Source organism: Myotis nattereri (assembly GCF_964212035.1).
Source record: "Myotis nattereri genome assembly, chromosome: 3".
Taxonomy (NCBI): Eukaryota; Metazoa; Chordata; class Mammalia; order Chiroptera; family Vespertilionidae; genus Myotis; species Myotis nattereri.
The window spans coordinates 162,381,047-162,404,705 of NC_138077.1; the positions used below are offsets into that span (position 1 = coordinate 162,381,047).

At 38.3% G+C, this 23,659-nt stretch overlaps 1 protein-coding gene across 1 annotated transcript in view; it reads left to right on the forward strand.

Annotated features, from left to right (window-relative positions):
* Nucleotides 1-20,514, forward strand: part of ERICH3 (glutamate rich 3) — a 101,592-nt gene extending 81,078 nt beyond the window's left edge. Inside the window, exons 12-15 of the mRNA XM_081086510.1 lie at nt 263-706; nt 11,542-11,667; nt 15,268-17,585; nt 18,298-20,514. Of these exons, the coding sequence (XP_080942636.1) occupies nt 263-706; nt 11,542-11,667; nt 15,268-17,567 (2,870 nt within the window). The 3' untranslated portion in view covers nt 17,568-17,585; nt 18,298-20,514. The remainder of the gene's footprint in view (nt 1-262; nt 707-11,541; nt 11,668-15,267; nt 17,586-18,297) is intronic.
* Nucleotides 20,515-23,659: the final 3,145 nt, after the last annotated feature.

The following is a 23,659-nucleotide window of genomic DNA, read 5'->3' on the forward strand; positions in this document are numbered from 1 at the left end:
CCAATAAAATGGCATTCTAAAAAATACATTAATTTTTAGTTAAATGTGATTTCCTGCTGAAAACTTCTATAGACTCACAGATTACGCAGGTGTTTTGTTTTTTTAAATCATGGCAACTATGTAGAACATATAGGGAAAGGGTATCAAATCTACTAAACTTTTTCTACTAACTAATTTTAGTAAGATTAGTTATTAACATAATTCCCATAGTTAAATCAATTACTTTATAAAAACAATGACACCCACCATTTTACTTTTGTAGACATAAAAACGGCGTCGTCCTCCTCGTGCAGAAGTCACCCCTACTCTAGCTGCAGTGAAGATGAGTCTGTCCTGGAGGACAGGGAAGCGCATGCTGAAGACAGTGCAGACGAAAGTGTCAGAAGTTCATCTTCTCAGGAGTTGAGTGAAAATGATGAGCCAGGAAAATCACACCTTCCCACTGAGGATTCCTTAGAAATTGAAGATCAAAAAATCATAAAAGCAGATGTAGAGATCAAGACTCTGCCAAGAGAGGAAAGCTTGGAGAACGTTCTTGAAGAAGAAACAGAAAATAGAACCCAAGTGATTGCAGAGGGCTTATCTGAGAAGTCCCGGGAACATGTTTCCAAGGAAGAAAAGAAAAATTACAGGAATAAGCTTAGGAAAGGAAGCACTGCTAAGGGGAAGGACAAAAAGGCAGGTCTTTGTAGGGTGGAGAGAGGTGGTAAGTATGGCCATTGAGTTGGCCTGCCATTGTCCCCATGCATGGAAGTTGATTTTGGTCACTGCATTCTGCCAACGCTTGGGAAATACTCTTGTGATAATGCCAGGGGGATTGGATTGTGTCCTATTTCTCTCTTTGTCACATAATCATACATGTATTTTCAGCTTGCTGTTTTCCTTCTATTGCATTTAAAAAATAACTTGATAATTCTTATATAGCCTGTTTCCTATTTTCTGTAAATGCCTTCCTATGGTAATTCTATCTCAAGAATCAAATAAAACCCAGCAGGTGTCTTGAAGACAAGGGTGTGTGTGTGGCATTTTAGAGGTTAATGCCAGCAATGCTGTGTGTCTTTAGCTATATACGCATGCATAGACATCCAGAGCTAACATTGATGGGTGCTTACCATGTATCAGTTCTAAGCACTTGCATATATTAACTCATCTAATCCTCACAACAGCTCAATCACCGTAAGTTAGGTCCCATTATCATCTTTTTTTTTTTTTTTTTTACAGATGACAAAATCATAGCTAGAGGAGGTAAATTTGTAAGGATATAAGGCAAATAAACATTCCTAGGATTTGAATTTAAGCAGAGCTGTCCCAGTTTCAAAAAATGTCCTATTGTATCTGTTCAATAAACATGGTTAGATTTAGATAAAAAATACAAACATTTCATAGAAACCTCCAAACCTCACTTTGAGTTCTTCTCTGAAGCTTAGAAATTTCCTGGCCCAGGGGGTTCCTGGGTATGTAAGACAGTTCCATTTGACAGGGAAGAGGGGGAGTATCCCAGAACAATCAAGTCCCAGTACCTTAGACACATGAAAGGTCTGCTACTTTTCTCAACTTTAGGAAGACAGTGAAAAAAACTGAGTTATGTCCTGTGAACAGTCCGATAGTGCCTGCCAGACATTTAGCTCTCCTGTAGCAAGCACCCTGTGCCCTGTAACTCTCATCTCGATCGATCCTTTCCCTGTGCTCTCGCTCATCTCTCTCCTTAGCCAACCTGGTGGGCATTCTACTTGATTCCAAGATAGAATTTGTTTTCACATTTAAATATTACTAAAAACCCATCTGTCTTAAAAGTTATAAACACTTTTCATGTCCATATTTCTTTTAGAACCTTAAAAGCTGTTATCAAACCATGGGGACCTACATCTAGGAATTGACAAGGTCATTGTTCACTTCAACCGTTATTATTGACCTGCTATTATGTACAGGGCACCATCGTCAATAAGACATGTGTAAGAGAGGATTCCCCCCATAAAATGTTGAAAGGAAGGCTTGGCACACCAGTAACTGGACAAAGCTCAGTAGCCATATGTAAAACCATAGAAGGTACAAATGCTATGGGATTTCAAAGGGAGAGAAGTCCCATTTGGTTAAAGACACCAAAGGTTTTGTGAAGGACCTGTTGAAGAAACCTTTAAAGGTTAAATATGATTTTGAAGGTGAAATAGAGGAGGATAAAAGCATCCAAGACAGTGGGATACAGCAGAAGATATAACCTTCAAAGAAGTTAAAAAATAAACTCCAGAATGAACAGTGTACAACTTCAGCCCATGAGCCAAATCTTGCCTAGTGCCTTTCCTTCTGTATTGCCTTTGAGCTAATTTTATTTTTTAATGGTTGGGGGAAAATTCAAAAGAAGAAAAATACGTTGTAATGTGAAAATTATATTAAATTCAAATGTCAGTGTTACAAATACTGTAAGTTTTATTGGAAAAGAGCCATGCTCATTCAGTTACATATTCCCCATGGCAGCTTTTGCACTACCAGGGCAAAGTGAAGTGGTTGCAACAGAGACCCTGTGGCCCACAAAGCCCTAAGTATTCACTCTCTGAACCTTTACAGAAAGGTTTGCCAACCTCTGCCCTAGGATTATAACACAAATATCTCCAACATTGTCAAGAGGATTTTGCCATAGATGAGCTAGAATTCTTATTAAAATACTAGAGACCTGGTGCACGAAATTCATGCAAGGGGCTTGGCCCTCGCAGCCCTGGCTTCGTCCAGAAGGTCGTTCAGCTGTCTGGTTTAATTAGCATATTATGCTTTTATTATTATAGATATTTAAAACTTTTATAAAATAACTCAAATCTTTGATATTGGATTTCATTGTTCAATTCAGGTATATATAATATAGAATCAAGAAAATGTGTACAATTTGGCAAGCTGCTGATCAAAAAAGGTAGAGATACTAAAATTCAGTAGTAACATTGACATTATTATTTTTATTTCCACTTCAGTTAACTAGACTGTTTACCTGGATTGATAAAAGTAAACATTTTTTTTTTTTTGTAAAGTAAGATGCACACATATAGGCTGTATTTTGGCAATGGATAGACTAGCAGAAACACTGATAGGATTATGTCACGTGGAAGAGAGTGGGTTTTCTTTTTTTCTGGATTTGTGAAGTGTACGTGTGTACACTTATTATTTTCCTCAAATATGATGGGAACTCTGTGTTCTTAACTTGATAACATCTATAATTTGAAATATTTTATTATCTTTTTATTAAGGTTCAGACTAGATTGAAAGTTTTGTGACAATCTTTCTTAAGCTCTAATATACGTACTGAGTCCCTTTATCAGTATTCATTTTTCATGAACAGCTTAGAAACATTTAGAAAATAGGGAAAGGTAGTTTTAAAAAAATTACCCATAAACTTATCACACAAAAACTCACTTTTAACATTTGGTCAGACTTTTTATTTCTAAACTTAGGGCTTACAAAGTTATGTTGTCATCTTACCTAATAATAGACAAACATGGTAATTAAACATACCTCCGCTATGCTTCCCATTGGCTAATCAGCAGGATATACAAATTAACCCAACCAAGATGGAGACCGGCAGCCACACAGCTGAAGTGAGCAGGAGGTATGCTTGCTCCAGTGATGGAGGAAGCCAAAGTTCCCTGCTTGTCGTGGCCCAGCTCTGAACTCCAGTCTAAGCAACAATGTTGCAATTATAGAAGCTAAACAAACCCAGAAACCTGCTTTCAGCCAGCAGTGGCCAAGGAGCTGGAGACTTGGGTTGCCCCTGGTGATGGAGGAAGCCAAGCCCTGGCCCCAAGTTACAAAGTTTCAATTATAGAAGGTAAATAAATCCCAGGGGGAAAAAAGAAAAAAGGAGAGGCTGGGAGCTTCTGTTGCTTGGGGAAGCTTGGCCAGGCTGAAAATGGCCCTCAGCCCTTCACCCAGACTGGCCAGACACCCCAGTGGGGACCCCCACCCTGAAGGGTGTGTGACCAGCTGCAAACAGCCATCAGCCCTTCACCCAGGCTGGCCAGGCACCCCAATGGAGACCCCCACTCTGAAGGGGGTGTGACCAGCTGCAAACAGCCATCAGCTCCTCACCCAGGCTGGCCAGGCACCCCAGTGGGGACCCCCACCCTGAAGGGGGTGTAACCAGCTGCAAACAGCCATCAGCCCCTCACCCAGACTGGCCAGGCACCCCAGCGGGACCCCAACCCTGACCTGGGACACGCTTCAGGGCAAATCAGCAGACCCCCACCCGTGCACCAGGCCTCTATCCTATATAGTAAAAGGGTAATATGCAAACTGACCCTAACAGCAGAATGACTGGGAATGACTGATCACTATGACACACACTGACCACCAGAGGGCAGATGCTCAATGCAGGAGCTGTCCCCTGGTGGTCAGTGCGCTCCCACAGAAGGTGTCTGCACAGCCACAATCCAGGCTGATGGCTGCCAGTACAGTGGTGGTGGTGGGAGCCTCTCCTGCCTCCTCAGCAGCACTAAGGATGTCCGACTGCAGCTTAGGTCTGCTCCCCGCTGGCAAGTGGACATCCCCCGAGGGCTCCCGGGCTGCCAGAGGGATGTCTGACTGCCAGCTTAGGCCCAATCCCCTGGAGAGTGGGCCCAAACCAGCAGGTGGTCATCCCCTGAGGGGTTCCAGACTGTGAGAGGGCACAGGCCAGGCTGAGGGGACTCCCCCCTCCCCCCCGCCATGCGCAAATTTTTGTGCACCAGGCATCTAGTATTTTTATAAAATGTATACTTTTTATTCTAACTTTATATCCTAAGCATTTTTATGTTTTTATGTAATCATATATGTTATTTTTATATACAGATACATTTTGTTTTATAGCTTGATTTTTTCACTTAAACTGTTTCTTGGGTATTTTTCATATCAACACACATAATTGTACTTTATTCTTATTTACTAAACATGTTAATTATTTGTATTGCCTTTTTTTATAACTTTAAAACTTTTCTGAAAAATAGTTTACTTTCTGTGCAAGAACTGATATATTTGTTCTATGGCCCACCTCCCACATAGGAATAAAATTTTTGTGTTATGAAGTACAAGAGGTAGATATTATAAGGTACCGTGGAAAATAAGTAATAGGTAAAACAAAACAAAGACTATATAAAACATTCAGAGTGATGTAGAAAGATTAATGCTATGAAAATCTAAGAATGAGTATAGTATAACAGTTGGATTCTAATGTTTTTAAAATATACTAAAAGAAATGATGCAATAAATATGTAAATATTTGAAATAATAAAAGAAAAGAAATCATAAAAATTCTCAAAGATCTTCATAAACATTTCTAAGAAAATTATAGATAAAATCATCCAAGAAGTGATTGCATCATATGTTATACTGATTTTGATGGCAAATAAAGAGATGATGGCTAGTTCTTTCTTGAGTCTTCAGTTAGATGGCTCAGGGAGAGAGATGGAACCAAAGTTACATGCTTGAAATGAAGATCATTTAGATGACTATGCTGCAAAACACACCTTACATGAATTAGACTAGAAGGTTGGTGCAAATTGAAATGTGTATATTTTACTTAGATTCCTGATTAAACCCTTAGGTTGAAATTCAATGGGGGCTGAGATAATATATAAAAGATTATCTCTCATACTTGTCTGGTGCTGAATTAATCATTTGTAAAGTAAACAGAATAAAAACTGTGATTATATTAAAAAAGGTCTATAGGCAAAAATATTATATACAATTAATGATGTTTTATAGTATATAAGCTAACATAACTTAATCTGAATTGTTTTCACCTAAAATCATAACAGTGGCTAAATTAGCAAAGTACTACATTCAATACCTTTTGCCTTTAAGATTGAAAATATAAACTGATCTTTTCCTTTTAATTATTTTATAATATGTCTCTATTAGGTTTCACTCAGTGCACCAAAAAATCAGATAAACTGATATAAAAGATGAGTTGAGTGCAGTGAAATATAAAATGTAAAAGATTATAATTGCTGGCTTCTATGAGAGTGTTTTTGGGAGTCAATTTAGTATTAAAGGGCATAGTGTTTTTTTTAGTGTGTTTATTTTTCTCTTAATTTTAGCTTAAACTGCCTCAATGCATTGTGACACAATCTTTGCAATATGTCTTAATGGTGGAACAATTCAGAAGTATTAATTTGTGAAGTTAATATATGTTATACATTATGAATATAAATAAAATATTAAGAATAAAGCATTGCAGTGTAAAGTATAATGTAAAGTGTATAAAGAAGTAGGCATTTCATACTTTTGTATGTGAACCAGGAGAAGGCATGGAGCTTGGCCAGGTAATTCAAACCTAAATAAGGTTGTGACTAAAGTGAAATGCAATTTTATTATCATGCAAGCAAGACAGAATAGTCTTGATAAAAAGACAAGAAAGTCATGTGTTACCTGTTGCAGTCTAAGGTAAACACACAACGCAATATACAGATGCACTATAGAATCATATAGCTGAAACCTATATCATTTCAGTAACCAACGTCACCCCAATAAATTTAATAACAAGTAAATTTTTAAAAAGAAATTCCTCCAAATTTGAAAATACATAAATAAGTACAATTTCTGAGTGAAATGTGAAAGCATGCAGTTGTTTGTTCCAATGGATTTTTTGTCAGTAAATATTTGTTGGGTGTCTGCTTAATCCACACAGTTCTTCGTGTGAACATAACGAAGTCCATGACTATATTGAAATTTATATTTAGGGGGAGATGTATCTAGCAAGTGAAAATAAATATGTCCTGGGGTATCTCGGCAAAGTGCTAGAGGAAAAATATATCTGGGTGAGGGAAAAGAGTGATGGTTTGAGGAAGGGTTAGTATTTCAAGGATGGGCTCTCCGAGGAGGGGACATTTGAGCAGAGACCTGAATGAAGTGCAGAGGTAAGCCACTCTGTCATCTGAAGAAAGAAGAAAGAGAGGAACCAACAAACGCAAGGACTCTCAATTGGGGGTACAGTTGCTGAGTGAAGGATCGAAAAGTAGGCCAATGTAACAAGAGAAGAATGGACAGTCCAGGGAGTGGTCAAAGATGAAAGTTGAGGGTGACACTTGCATGCCATGGGGAGGATTTTATTCTGAGACAGGAAACCACTGGAAAAATTTGAGTATAGAAATGACATGATCCAAAGTTTGAAAAGAACCCTGTAGCTACTGTGAGGAGGATAGACTTTAGCTTTCTGCAGCGGCTACCTTTGAACAGCTGTGGTCTTGAGTTTGTAATTAATCCTGGGTGTTTATGGGCCATGTTTCAATGCCAAAGGCAACGCAGGAGCATCTTGACTGTGTAGGTGGATGATGTTAGTCATGCATTTTGTCATGGTGAGTTGTTGGGAAGATAATAGATTGGCTACACAAAGAATGATCAAAGCACAGGGATAGTTTTCAAGGTGACCAGGAACTTGGAACAAACTTGGATATATAATTTTTCTGCTTTTATGGCCTTTTTACATTCTTAAAATTCAGATGAAAAGTCCTTGGTAAAACTTTCTTCTGATAGTGAATTACTCAGGATTCTTAGCATGTTCCAAGATGGAATTTGTTTGTTTTGTTTCAAAACAAGCAGAGGAAAAGGAATTCATTTAGAAAATTTGCCTACTAATATTGAAAACCATATTCTTGCCACCACTTCTAATTACTAAATTATCAATTACAGAAAGAATTGGTTGGAATTGTGACATGTTGCCAAGAGTACAGGGACATAAGGCCATTTATAATTATCAGTAAAATTGCTCATTGATACCTCCTTTTCTGAAGAATGATAGAAATTTATCAAAAGCATTTAAAAACATCATTCTCTTTGGCCCAAGAATTGCAACTTTATGCCAAAACCGGTTTGGCTCGGTGGATAGAGCGTTGGCCTGCGGACTGAAGGGTCCCGGGTTTGATTCCAGTCAAGGGCGTGTGCCTTGGTTGCTGGCACATCCCCAGTGGGAGGTGTGCAGGAGGCAGCTGGTCAATGTTTCTCTCTCATTGATGTTTCTAACTCTCTATCCCTCTCCCTTCCTCTCTGTAAAAAATCAATAAAAATATATTAAAAAAAAAAAAGAATTGCAACTTTAGGAATTTATCCTAAGGGAATAGTAATAAATAAATAAATAAATAAATAAATAAATAAATAAATAAATAATTTTAAGTGGTATTTAATATAGCTTTATAATCATGTACACACGAAAGAAAATAACTCAATATCAAATAGGCAATTTGTTAACCAAATTTTAGTAAACATTAGAAAATTTTATGCAATTATTGAAGAAATGTTTTATTTAATGGTATGTAAATGGTCACAATATATTGCTACATGAATAAAATGGGATGCAAAATGCTATCTATATTGAGTAAGGTAAAAAATACTCAAAAATCCATAAAAATGTTAACTAATGGTTCTTCCTGAGTTAGGGCAATTTTTATTTTCTTCTTTGTACTTTTTATCTTTTTAAGCTTTAGATAATAAATATGTACTACTTTTATATTTAGGGAAAATACAGCATATATTATTTTAAAATATACTCTTTTATAATAAAAAAACTAACATTGGAACATAAGAATATGTTAGTGTTTTAAAAACATCTTAAAATATCCATATTATTTGAGTGGACAAAAAGGCTTTTCTAAGAAATTCGCTATATGACCCTCTTCCATTTTGCTACAAAAGCTCTGAGATCTGACAATGACCTTTGCTTTTCATGGTCATCTTTATGGAGAGGTAAAAGAGAGGAACCTTGAGGGATGAAGGGCTAACTAGAGAGAACAAAGTGATTGCTGGTCTGGGAGTCTCAGCATGCAGTCCTCCTTTATGACAGGCCAAAAATGGTTAAGGTTGGACACTGGCCAAATTCTTGCTTTTAAGGTTCAGTTTCACAAGAACTGGAAAAAAAAATGACCAAGTGAGGCATTTTCTGGTCTCACACCTAATAAGTCCTTGATGCTCAGGCTAGGGTCTCATTCTTGCTGAATCAGAAGCAGGCAACAAACAGCCAACTGTACAGGTTTTCATCTATTTCCAAAGCGTAACCCTCCAAGGGCAAGCCAGCAGACATGGGTAAGTGGTGGTTACAGTCCTGAAACAGAGGAACTTCATGCTACACTGTCAATCCTGAGTGAGTTGTAATGTTCAGATTATGCTAGTGCTGTTTGGCTTCTTAGAATAGTTTTTTTGGTTCAATAGCTGCTAATTATTTACTTTCATTATTGCTTATTATTAGTGTAAACTTATTTCTTAAAAAATTTTATTGAGGTATAATTGACATAATACATTATGTTAATTTTAGGTATCCAACATAATGATTTGATATTTGTGTAATAAACCATATTTTTTTACAGCTTATGGACTACTTGGAAATAAACCTTAGATGTCTTGTTGGTTCTGATGAAACAAAGCTCCAAGTAATTGCTACAAAATCAGACTTCCTCCCTTTGTCCTCTTCTACCATCCTTGGGATTTCTAATGCTCAGTCAGCCAAGTAGATCTATATGCAAAGACCTAAAACACTGCTTATTTAAGCACTCTAGTTATGCAGTGTTAACATTATTGGAATGAGAAAGATGATATTTAACTTATATGTACTATGTTTCTAAAGTTACTAAAATAAAGGTTGACTTGATAACAAACCCAAGTATAACCTAATTTTCATAAGTTTATGTCATCTCTAAATTATTAAAGAACATTTTTATTTGGCATACTGTATGAATGAGGAAAATGGATGTTCAAAAAAACTTTTAAAGGGAATACATTTGAACTATATGATGCAACTCTTCTCATTTCCATTCTTGTTCCTTTAAGATTAATGCAGTTAAGTTATTCCATTGCCTCCTGCCCCAAAGCTAATAAGACAGACATTACACTCTGTTTCCAAACACAGAGGGATCAGTAAGCAACTAACTTAGAATTCACCTTAAAACAAGCAAGAGACCACATTCTAGTTATGTTTTCTTCAAAGTCCCTCAACTGAATCAGAATATCTGAGAGGCAAGAAAGTATGAAAGCAGGGAGGAAGTGCGAGAGGGAGGGAGGGAGGAAGGAAGGAAGGAAGGAAGGAAGGAAGGAAGGAAGGAAGGAAGGAAGGAAGGAAGGGGAAAGGGAAGGAGAGAGGAAGAAAGGCAAGGGTATTTTGGAGAGATCATGTTCTGATCTAGGAGGGAGGGATCGAGTGTTATTTGAATGAGCTTTGTTAACCATAAAGTAGTATAATGTTAGATGTCAGGGAATTAGGGACATGGGTCATCAGATGATAGGCAAAGGATGGAGACAGGGACATGTCAGAAACTAAAGACTTAGTTGATATTACAGTGTTGTCTAGAATTATACCACATTGGGTGAGGCTACATATAATACCCATGCTCATCATCATCATGATCATAACTATTGTTTATTAAGGGCTTAAGCACTTGCTAATAGTGAAAGATAAGAATGCTCCATATATATTTTTCTTAATGGGGGGATGGTGGAGTAGATTTATAGTTGTTTGTGTGGAAAATAATGCAATCCTATATAATAAAGAGATAATATGCAAATTGACCATCAATCCAACACACAAGATGGCCGCCCCCATGTGGCCACAAGATGGCCAGCAGGGGAGCAGTTAGGCGTTGATCAGGCTGTCAGGGGAGTGGTTAGGGGGTGATCAGGCTGGCAGGCAGAAGCAGTTAGGGGCAATCAGGCAGGCGAGTGGTTGGGAGCCAGCAGTCCCAGATTGGAGAGGGTGCAGGCTGGGCTGAGGGACACACACACACACACACACCCTAGCATGAATTTCGTGCACTGGGCCTCTAGTAATCAATAAATAACAATACAAGAATAAACTGTTTCATGTACTCACAACTGTAAACCTGCTTTTGCCAACCCCTGTATTTAATCCTCCCAATAATCATTGAGTAGATATACCTCTATTTGACAGATGGGTAAACTGAGGTTTAGGCTTAGGCTAAAAACATGCCCATGGTGACACAGTTACTATGGAGTATGGGACTTGAATTTCGGTCTTTGTGTTCTTGAGATTCTGTGCTAGTAATCACCTGCAGATAAAAAGAATTTCTATAACAGCTTTTAATGTCAAATTTATAGGAATCATGCAATAAATAGCCTTTTTGCTCTGTCCACATCATGGAATGAGTGTTGAGGTCAAATCACTAAAATATACTAATGGATAAAATAGTATAGTCAGCTCTGGTAGTTTTAACAATTTAAAATAGCAGTGGTGATTGGTGTTATAAAAGCCATAACACACCTTTCTGGAAAGTAAAAGGCAAACAAATTCCTTTTCCAGTCATTCTATTGCATGTGCATTTGGCAAATCTGTCACTGCTTCTGGCTGTTGTCATTTTTTTTAATGCAAGCATTTCTTTGCATGGGTATCTCTACTTCATAATCTATTATCTTTTCTTTTTAAAATCATAATTGGAAACTTTAATTAATAGATTTAAAAAATAAGGTCACATATTCATGTGAATGCTTTAAAATTAACCCCATTTGCTGAAATGATGTGAAATAGTTAAGCAATGTTTCCATCTCCTGTTTTTATACCTCTTGATATTTCATATAATCTGCAATCAGTTGGACAGATATTAGGCGGAGCTATGGAACCTGGCTGCCACTACCCCTGTGATGCTCAGTCTGGTGTTAACAGCACAGATGAGGAGGAGAAGCTCTTGACCAAGCTGGAGATTGACACAGGTGCAGGTAAGGGCACATCATTACCTAAAAAAAACAACCTTCAGAAATCCTTTGCCAAAGTCAGCCCCATTTCCATCTTCCATCTTTTTATCCTTGTTCCTTCTTCTTCCAGGTCTATTTTCTTTTCAAATGATGAATGTGATGGCAAGAGGGGCTGAGAGGCCTAAGGGGAGTTTTCAAGCTGATAACAGATGTAGATGTTAATTTTTGAATACATTGGTACCTAAAATTAAAAAAAAAAGAATTTTGGATTATAAAAAACATTGATAGAGATTTTCAGATCCAGTCTTCTTTTTATAAACTCCAGTTAGTTGACAGAATAGGAGGATTGAAGACATGGATAGCCAAGGCACACTTCAGAATAACTTATTTGAACTCTCTATATTTTAAAAATTAGGAAATAATTTATTGCCATCAGCATATGACCTGTATCTTGATGCTAAGCGTTCAATTAGAGTGACCCAATCAGGGTGACCCAACAGACATGACTCATGCATATCTGCTCAAACATCCTCTGTCCTTGAAATCAGGATTCCCATTTGTTAGTGGGTGACTTTTTCAAAAATACCCTGATTTGAACATATGTTTATGGGGGGGGAGTATTCTTTTTATTCATTATGTGGTCACATTACCCCCACCTGAAACTTTTAATGGTAGTCATCAAGCACTGGGAGGTATTTGAGATTTTACCCTATTTTTAAGCAAACAAGTTAGCCAGCCATAGCTTCATGAATGCTGGCAGAAGACCCAAGACTTCTGGGTCAGAGAAAAAAAACAAAACTTTATTATTCACACACAAAAAAATAGCAGTAGCTAGAATATTTGCACTTATGCTGGTTTCCTGAGCTTCCACCTGTGGTCGGCAAACTGTGGCTCATGAGCCACATGCGGCTCTTTGGCCCCTTGAGTGTGGCTCTTCCTAAGCCTTAGTTGTACCCTAATTAAGTTAATAACAATGTACTTACGTATATAGTTTAAGTTTAAAAAATTTGGCTCTCAAAAGAAATTTCAATCGTTGTACTGTTGATATTTGGCTCTGTTGACTAATGAGTTTGCCTACCACTGCCCTAGGCAATGTGAAGAGGGCCATGTGACATTTGAACATGCAGTGGGCTGAGTTGTATGACAAGGACCCTGTTCTTGGAGAATCCAAATCTTTTGTACTGGGCATTAAACCCAAGGAGTTCCCCAAACATTCTACAATGCAGGCACAGTAGTTGTTAGATCAAATCCGGTTAAATGAAGAACATATATCATAAACAGTGGGAGGGGAATATGGAAGGAAGATTTTGTAGGGCTTTCTGTGTGCCAGGCACTGTGCTAATCATCTTATGATTTACTGTCATAAGAATTCTGTGAAATTGTTTTCTATTTCTATGTTATGATTAAAGAATGAAGGCTTAGTGAGGCATTATTTCCCAAGTTCATACAGAGGTGGCATTCTCACCCAGGTCTGTCTGACTCCCAAGTATGTACTCATTCCACTAAAACAAATTACCCCCATTTGTGAATATTGCTTGCTCTCTTACAGTCATTCTTTCAAAAGCCTACAAGGTAACCATCAAAAATTATGTCATATTTTTGAACTGACATTTCTTAGAAGGGCCTCAATTACTCCTTCTCCCTTGCTTTGGGAATGTCATGTCTGACTCCCCAACAGTGTGTGTTCATATAATAGCTCAGCTGGATGCCATTAGTACTTTCTCTTTTTAAATGTAGGCATAGTATATTATTATGTGGTGGGTAGGCAATTTTATTCCCCTGTTTTCCTGAATGTTCTTTAAATAATCCATAATTTTAGAGGCCAGTTTAGCAAAACAGAGGACTTCATTTAAATGTCTTTCATAACTGAATTTTAATATATTTCATGTAGGAATTTGAATAACAACAGATATATTATTAAAGAGACTTGTCATGCTTTGTAGTTTCTCACTGTTTTAATTTTGTTTTAAATCAGAAAATAATCTTTAATGAAATAAAATGGACGATATTCTTTCAGGTGAATTGGCTGCATGTTCTCTGAGTGAACATTTGGTTCAACAGTTTCTTCTGGGACTTTCTATATACAAGTTTGTAAATAACCACTATGATATGCCGAGGACAGTCTATAAAAGTCAACACCAACTCTGTTGATAGGCCTGAAATTTCTGTGTTATTACTTCGAAAGAAGACATTAAAAGATACCTTCTGAATGCATTTATTTTAAGGAAAATGTAATGTCAGTTATTATTACCTTACTTCAAAATGGTTTCTAGTAATAGCTGACAAGAGACTGGGAATGCAAGAAAGGACATCCATGTTTTGTATTAGGAGAGGAAATGGGGTGATAAGACTGTCCTGGGTGGGGTATCAGACTACAGAAAATGTGAATAAGGTCAGGGCTTTAGGGCTTTAGGTGTCTGGTAGATTGTTGGTAATGGGATAGGAGGTGAAATGACTACTCAAAAAGTCAAGCAAATAAGTAAATGAGGAAGACACATTTTCCTATTTATAGATTGACATAATTTGTAGGTTGACACCCTGGTATGATAACTTATTTTGTAACATCTAGTCCAGTGTCATATATAAGTGAAAAAATTTAAATTGATAAAAATTATTAAGATAATCGTTTTAGAAGCAAGCTCTTAGCTTTCAAAGTATTATTTTATGGTATGAAAATTAAAATGCTTTAGGTGAATGGCATGGCATGCCTTTATTTTGTGTAGATCATTTCAACAGAAATATATGTATTTGTTAAATAAAAAGAAATCCATTTGAAGACTTTTAAGAAGCATATTGAATTTGTATTTATTAAAGTATTGATAGCTAGTACACCCAGATTTGCCAGGGAATTATGGATGAGAACTTATGAAATACTTCAAGAAGGTTATTTATTGAAAATTGTTCTAGGCTACAAAGTCTTGTCTTGCTCTGTGATCCTGCTTTGCCAAAAGCAATCAGTTTCTGGACATAGATGGGAGGCATCCTGACCTATGATACAAATTGGTGTTTTTAGTAAAAAGTCTTACTTTGAGCTATAAAGTTATTTGATAATGATATCTAGATATAGTCATTTAAAATGTGAGAGTAAAAGATGGGATAATGATGAGCTCATACTGTATTATGATTATGTTGCTAAATGCCCATGTAAGTATAAAAAACATGGGCTGGGATGGGCATATTATGGTGCTGTAGAGAACCATGATTTCTAAAAGAGGAAATACTATTTTTATTGCATAATTTTTGAAGTTCCTAATATTTCAAATGAAAGTAGGAGGGGTGTGTGTGTGTGTGTGTGTGTGTGTGTGTGTGTGTGTGTGAAAGAGAGAGAGAGATTTTGTTATTCTAAGACAGAGTTTTTGTTTGTATTCAACATTTCTGATGTTCAATTTTTCTTTAATATAAATGTATCCATTAAATTTGATAGCATTTCTTTTCATCACGAAAAGCCATTTTGATGCATGTTATAGTTGATATCATCATAGAATGGAGAAATGTTTTATATATAATATCAATGGCCCCTTGATATTATATATAATACCTCTTGTAGTACATAATATTACATATAATATCTCCTCTCTGTGCACTTTGATTAAAGTAACCTTGTTTTCTAACCTTACTTTATAGTACCAAACAGGATTTTAGTGGCGGAAGAAAGCACAGCCCTCACCTCAAACAAAGAATCCAAGCCAGTTGCATCAGAAATGTACACAGTGGAGAAAGAAGAAGCAGTGGAAGAAGAAGGGGCTCCCCAACACAGGGATGCTGACACACTAGAAGAAAAAGGGGGTGTAACACTGGGGAGTAAAGCAGGGATTAATAAGGTTCCCTTGGGGGAGTGGAAACCAACAGCACAGCAGCCAGCTCTAGTCGCACTGTTTACTGGGGAAAGGGAGAGCCCTCAGGGCAGAGCAAGCAGGGCAGAGGCAGAAGGGGCTAGAGAGCTGGATGAAGAGGGGTTAAAGCCAATGGGAGAAGAAGCAGCAAGAGCCTCAGGAAGTCTGAATGAAGAAGAGGCTCCTGAACAGCAGGCCTTGATGCAGACAGTGCTGGAGACAGAGAAGGCAGCTTCTGAAGAGGAGCAGAGTTTGGAGAAGGCAGTGTTTGCCAGCAAGGCTGCAGCTCAGAACTCAGAGTGTGTTCAGGAGGTAGCAGCCCCGAGAGAGGCTGTGACGCCGGAGAAGGGAGAGGCCGAGAGAGGGGTGGCTGTGAGTGAGGCAGGCTCTGGAAAGCCAGACCTGGAGGACAGTGAAGAGAAAGCATCCATAGATCTAGGGGACATGGCACCTGAGGGTGACACTGCACTGGAGAGAGCAGATGGTTCAGAAGGGGCAGTATTTGGGGGCGAGGAACCAGCCAAAGCGAGGAAGACGGTGATGAGAACCGAAACACCTTTGAGCTCCTCCACTTCTGAGAAGGCCGAGGCCGCCAGCATGAGGAATTCGGAGGAAAGCCTGGAAGAACTTTGTAAGAAAGCTGAGAAAAAGGAGGATGTTGAGACTGAGGTAGACTCTAATCAGAAAGATGATAGGAAAGAAACATTACCTGAGGAATTAGAAGCAGCAAGACAGAGGAGGAAAGCTGAGAGGCCAAGAACACCTCTGGGGGAAACTGAATCTGAAAGAGAAGAGGTGACAAGGGCAAATGCTCCTCAGGATGAAGATGTTTTAGCAGGAGAGCAAAAGTTTAAAGGGGAAGAGGGGGGAATTGGGAAGGAAGTGAGACCCGTGGAAGAGACACCAGGCCCCCTAGATGAAACAGAGTGTGATGTGAAGAACGCAGCACCCGTGGAGGGTCCTGAATGGACTGGAGACACAGGCCCGCAAGGGGGTGATTCACCGAGAGAGAGGGAGGTGGACATGCTTGAAGCCGCACCTGGATTTGAAAAGTCACCGGAAAATACAATAGTTGTGAGGAAAGAGGAAGGAGGGGAAAGACTAAGAGAAGCTGGAGACACAGGGCATAAAGGCAGAGCAGAGCTTCTCTGCAGGGAGAACGGGGAGAAGGCGACTCCCTCAGATCAGGATGAGGGGCCAGGCCCTGAGGGAGAGGGTGTGTTAGGAGCTCCTGAAAGTGACCCAGCAGGACATGCCCAGGAGTGTGCAGCCAAAGATCAAGATGGCCTTGCAGGACTGAAAAGAAGGGGAAAGGAAGGGTCTTTACAAAGGGAACAAGGAGTGGGGGCCCAAGAAGATATTTCTGAAGGAGAGTCCATGATGGTAGAAAAGTTAAGTGAGGAAGTGATGGATGACGACCTAGAGGAAGAGGTGGATCAAGAGTGCTCTCTGGGGACAGGAGTGATGAAGAATGGGCACACAGAGGGGGTTGGGAGCTTACAGGGAAGAATGGTTGTGGCTAACGAAGATCTCCAGGAAGGAGGAGTGGCAGGAATGGCTGACGAGAAGAGAGAAGTGTTGGCAGATTTGAAGACAGCTGAGGAAAAAACAGAAGCAAATACAGCCTCCTCTCTTTCAGATGTTGCTGATGAGAAAACTTGGCACAAAGTGGACGAGTTACTAGAAAAAACAGAGTCTGCAGAGAAAGTGGCAGCGGAGGAAATAGCGCTGAGCAGGGAGAGGGTGCCAGCAGTGGAGGAGGTGACCGTGATTGGGGCGTCAGAGGCTGAGGTGGGGGCTCTAGGAGAACCTTCAGACCTGGAAGAGAAGGCCCTTCAGCTAGGGCCAGATCAAAAGGGAGGGGAAGCAGGGATGGGGAGCCCTGCTGGGGGGCAGGAGTCAGGCAAGGCTGAAGGTGTCAGACTGGGACTATCCCAACAGACAGAGTCAGGGCTGAGTAGAGAGGGTCTACAGGCTGTGGAAATACTCCCTGGAAAAGCCAATTGCCCTGGAATCCAAGAGAAGCAAGAGCACAGAGTGCAAAGAGAAAGTGAGCACACAGATGTTTCCCTGAACAGCAAGAAGGCCTAAGAGACTGCCCGGGAGATGGTGAGTTTAGGCCTCATCTGTTTGCAAGATTAAGCAGATACCCCACCTTGGGCCCCCTCTCCTTTGGGCTGGCTCATGCCTTATCAGCCCTTGTGTACACATAGCACACAGTTTCAGTTCTGTGCTGCTTAGCACCCAGCCTATCAGGACAGAGCTGGGTAAGATGGAGGTGGGGTCAAAGCGCACACAGGGACCCACTCTATTCCCTTTGCAACTCTAAATCACATCCTTGGCCTTTGCAAGCATAGCTCTCTGAAACTGTGAGTCTCTTATCTCCCCTACGGGGCCCCAAAGATGCACTACAGAGGAGAAGGTGCCCCAGGGACATACCACAGAAGGAAAGAAAGCAAACTGTTCCAGAATTCATCCCCCTTTTAGTGTTGAAAGGAATGGCTGTGATTATTTGCCCTTAAATGGGCTCCATTCCTTAATTTCTGCAGTTTTGTGAAATTTAATATCTATGTATTAAGAGCCATACATATATAAAAGAAATTAAAATATTAAAATATGAAATATATATAACATATGTATATACTAGTATGTAAAATATTAAAGATGGTAACAAAAAGCCAAAATTATTTTTAGCATTTCCTTGTTTTCCTGCTATTTCCTTGATGCCTCCATATCTTTAGTGCCCAGTTTCTACTATCCTGAGTGATTATACTTATAGTTCTACTATCTCTTTTATTGTTTTTTTTTTTTTTTTTTTTAGGATATTTTAAAGATGTTTTCTGGAAGACTTCAAGAATGGAGAAAGATTCACCCAAGCATCTTACAAGGACTTTAGATTTTATCTTTATTAAGAAAACTCACTGTGCTTGTCTGAGCTGGTTTCCAGTGTGTCATTCTGGTCAGAAGCTCAGTAAGCACCTTGAGAATACCTGGCAGATCGTAGGACCCTTCTTATGGGCAGTGGTTTCTAATAAAGGACTCTGAGGCTGTCACATATTCAACATAGCTGAGATGTCTATATTCAAATCAAATTCATAGTGTTCCAATGCCTGACTTTTACCAAAGATCACCTGAAAGGCCCAGTCCTGACATCTAGGGTTTGTTTAAATTCTTTTTTATTTATAATCAAATATTACTCCCAGTTTCATACATGAAAGTTTTATTTAAAAACTGTGGCTTGGGGCTTTAATGACTCCGTCTGTGAAAATGAGTTCTAAAGGTCCTTCTATGTATACTCAATACTAAAGATTGCCCGGAACCTGTAAAATGATCCCATGCCATGTATAATCACTTACAAATATTCATTCCTTCTATTTATGCCAGAAGGGTGATATAAAATGGACACATTATTTCAAAATGCCCTTTGTTTTGTGTGTGTGTTTCTGTAGTTTTGCTTCTTGAGGTAGACTGGCAAACGCTTGTGAGATTTTGTCCTTGGGGGCCTTATTTGTGGGGCTACTCAAATTTTAATCATAGTAGTAAATAATTGAGCTGAGTGGAATGAGTAACAATAATTATAGCAGGTAAACCTTGCACATCAGCACATATACCAACATTCTAGACTCTAGACTGTTTGGTTGGTGTCATTCAATAGAAAAGGAAGTTGGGTTAAATTAGCGTGCTGCTCACCTTCCCAAGTTCTGTTATTTCAAACCTGTGACCTAACCTTGGAGTGCATTGTAAACCAACAGTCACAGTCCCTCTCTGATTTACTCCCTGATATTGCTAGCAAAAGCTGTGTATCCGTGTGCCTACTGGAGATTTTGATTTCCTTGAAGACATCTTTGTTCATATACCGATAGTCCAAAGGGCACGTATGTCTGGCTATCTTTTCTTCTCCACGTGAGGTGAAAGAAAATTTCCTAAAGCAGTGATTTTCCAGCTGGACTACACATTAGACTTTCATGAGACATTTTCCTGAATGCATGAATGATTCAACCCCTGGTTCCACCCCAAAGATTCAGATTTAATTAGTTTTAGATGGGTGTAGGCATCAGTTTTTTGTTTTTTTTTTAAATCCGGTTGATTCAACTATGTAGTTAGAATTGAGAACTGCTGCCCTAAATCATCTTATAATCCATGCTGGCTGCCTCCAGTGATTCTCAAAATGTGATCAAGATATCAGCATCACTTGGAACTGTCCCAAATATGAATTCCTGTCCTCGTGTTATTCCTATTAAATTAGAAGCTCTGTGGGTGGGGTCTAGCAATGGGTGGTTTTTTAACAAGCCTTCCAGGTAACTCTGATGTGCTCTAATGTCTGAAATATGCTGTCGTGGTCAATTGATTGAATTGAGGATTTTGTATCAGTCAAAAAATGGATTGTAGAAGCATTGTGAACTTTCTCTCTCTGTCTATGTCTATCTCTCTGTCGCTTTCTATTTTTCTTTCTCTAGGAAAGGGTACTCACTATAAAAATGATAAATTCAACTTTAAACTCGTTTTTATTATGGCTGTAATTACATGTCTATGAAGTTCTTCAGCCCCACCCCCCTATTGAGGATGTGTCACTGATGGCACATCATTGATTTCTGTCCTCTGAGAGAATTTCATCTACATTATATCTGATTTCATTGATGACTGAGCTGCATTACAATGGAACTCTACAGTATTTGTTCCTTGATCTCAACCTCAATGCTACAAAGCACTTTGAATGCATAGCACTTTATGGGAAAGATTGTAAACTTGTTAATTCTACAAGTTTAAGAAGAAGAAGAAGGCGCTTGGTACAATGTGTTAAATGGAAATTGCATTGGATTATTTTTATAGTTAATACATTTCATTGAAACATTCTGTAACATAATTCTACAGTCTGCATGTGGGTTTAACTGTGAAATTCAGTATTGTGATAGTTTGACCAAATGGATTCTTTCTCAGCAAATACTATGTTGATAAAATTATTCGTATGTTCTATTAAACTGATTTTTTTCTAGTTTCATTATTAAAATCATAAATAAACCATATGTTTACAGATCAGAAATGTGAATGGTTCTTTATAAATAAGACTCAATTTTTAAAATTATCTTTGCCCTTTTCTTACAAAAATTTAACTCCATAGAGCAGAGCAAAGAGGCTTAGTTTCATTAGACTATATTTTTCAGTGTATGTGTTTATATTGACTGACTGCATTCATACATGTCTTTCACATACATGGGATCATTCAGAGGAAAATTATTGTCAGTATTTCACAGATAAGTAGAAACTCAATAAAATTAAGTGGGTTGTTTAAAGTCATGGTCAAACTCAGGTCTTCTTCCCTCCAAACTCTATTTTAACACATACACTACCTTCTAGGAATACACTAAGATACTATAGGTGAACCCCTACTAGTACACATTTTTGTTTATGTGTAGAAGAAAGGGAAAACAATTAGCAAAGAAGAGAAAGAAGAGTGAGTCGAGAATGACTTTAAAGAATCGTAGCTGTGTTTATTCCCTGTTCTCTTAAACCTCTTGCTGCTGGCCATGGTGACGGGGAACTTTTTTTCATTTTCATTTTTATTTTTTATTTGAGAGAGAGAGAGAAACATCGATGTGAGAGAAAAACATCAATGTGAGAAAGAAACATCGATCAGTTGCCTCCTATATGTGCTCCCACCGAGGATTGGACCTGAAACCTAGGTATGTGCCCTGACCAGGCATTGAAATCACAACGCTTTTTTTGTCATGGGATGATGCTCCAACCAACCGAGCCTCCAAGCCAGGGCAGGGAACTTTTCTTTAAGTGACACAATAGATTGTTATATAAAGGGAAAGATTAAATCTCATTAATATATCCCATATCATCAAGAAGAGAGTTATATTTCCATTCACTGTCAATCAAAGAATACAGTAAATTATTTAAATAATTCAAGAGGAAAATAAGACAACCAAAGTAAAGGTAGACAGAATTAGCCTACTTAAATTTCTTGAGTTAAGCCTTTTCTATGACTTTATGCATTCTTGCGTTGTAAATTCATAGTTGAATTACTTAACATTTCTAAGATTAATAATTTTGCCATCATTATTGCTCTTAGAAAATGATTAAGAAAAGAAATCTTTACAAAAATTCACATAGTAAATGAAATATTCCAACACCTTCAAGGACAGCGAGGAGAGGCCATTTGTGACCTTGGATAATATTTCCTTCCAGTCTTCTACAACACCTGACTGTGTCATTTCAAAGAAGTCCCCTGTCATCATGGCCAGCAAGAGGTGCAAAAGAATGGGAAATAAAAACAATTAGATTTCTTTAAAAGTCACTCACTCTCAAACTCTCCCTTTTGTTTTCTTTTCTAAGTTTTTCTTTCCTTACAGCATGCCCTATGACAGGAACAGTACGCTCTTCAAACTAACAGGAAACAAAACACACTGTAAGATAAAATGCTGGATATTTGAGAACGCACATTCCTTTTGAAATTCCTTCCAGAAGTCTCAGATTGTTTAATAATCTTCGCAATTCTTACAATATTTTGGAATGAAGCAATACCTCCATTCTTTATTAGGAAAAATAAAGGTAAACAGAAAATGTGGGATAGAGAAGCTGGCGCCCAAATCTGCTTGAGCACCAGCTCTCTGCCTCCTTTGTGAAATGTGTCCTAGTCTTTATTAAATACCTACTTAGTATGAAAGGTTTTGTTAAAGACAAAGTTATAGGCGATATCTCGCCGTTTTTCAGGATCTTGGTACTGATGTGCCACAGAGACCGTCCAGTTGGTGTGGATGTGCCTCTAACAGGAGATGAAGGTGTTCAGGGAATTCACTGGCCAGGCTCCTTTACATATGTTCAAGCTACACGTGTACTTTTGTTATAAAATGGACGTGAGGAGTGGCTTGTACCCACAGTCTTCCCTTTTGCCAGTTCCCACGCTCTCTTCACAATAGATGCAGACTCTTCATTTCCAATTTTCCTGTGTTGTCTCTGGAATGTCACAAGTGACAAAGGAACAATTTGGAATAGTGTCGGTATTGAGAAAAGGAATGAACTTCATGCCTCGCTAACAAATCTTCTGCAAGTCAAGTGGCTCTCAATTCTTTGTTTTCAAGAAAACTACATGAGGACCTAATTACATTGTTAGTTTTAAGTCATTAAAATACTTTTTGGAATTTTATCAGCCTGTGAATTTTGGTAAATCACTCAGAAGGAGTTCGAAGAAGGTACTGCAGCACAACACAATAAAATCATTTTCATTCCCATCTGTTACTTATGTGACATGCAAATATTGTATTAGTGCATTTCCACAAATAAAATGGAAAATAGAATACAACTGATGTTGAACACTTGCTTTTAGCAGTAAATTATATTTGTACACAAATGCAAAAACTAATTAAAAATAGAAATCACTATCTTAACAGATGCATTTCTACTTTTATTATTTCTGTTTAATGTGTTTATCAAAATTTATAACACATGTATATGTTTTTTTGATCAAATGCATATTAAGAATTACTGCAATTATAGCTTGGCCTTGAAGAATTTAACACATAAAACCCTATGTTCATAATTAAATTAAATATCAAATTAAATTTTAATTTATATAATATAGTTACAGAAAAGTATGACAAGGGGTGATCAAGAAAAGACTTCCAAGCATCAAAATATAATAGGATACAAATTGGTGGGAAAAGTGGAATAAAAATGTAAGTTTTAATTAGGAAAAAAATAATGTGAGATTTTCCTAATACAAAAGAAGAGCTTAGTCATGTACTTTTGAAAACAACTATCTTAGGTCAAGTTCCCGGGGAACTACTCTAGAACAGAGGTTTGTGTGCATGTTTGTTGGGGACTTCTCTAGGAAATAACACTGTCGGGAGTGAGGAACTTCGAACTGGGTTGAGAGAAAGATGGGCTATGTTGTAGTTACCCCAGAGGCTGCAGCCCATCCTGTGGGAGCTTTGGAGCTCAGATGACAGTGTTGTAAATCAGCGAGCAGAACATAGGACGCCTTAACAAGCCAATTAGGAGGGAGCTGTCCCCCAAATTTCTGAGCAAAAACATGGAGGAAGCTTTCCCTATTTATATCTTTCCCAGTCCTTTGTCTCCCAAATATGGGGGTCCCGGACCTTCTGCAGATTTTACAACGAGCTTTGTGTAAGTTATTTTTTGCAGACAGCTTGTAACCTTGAGTAGCTAATAGGGAGGAA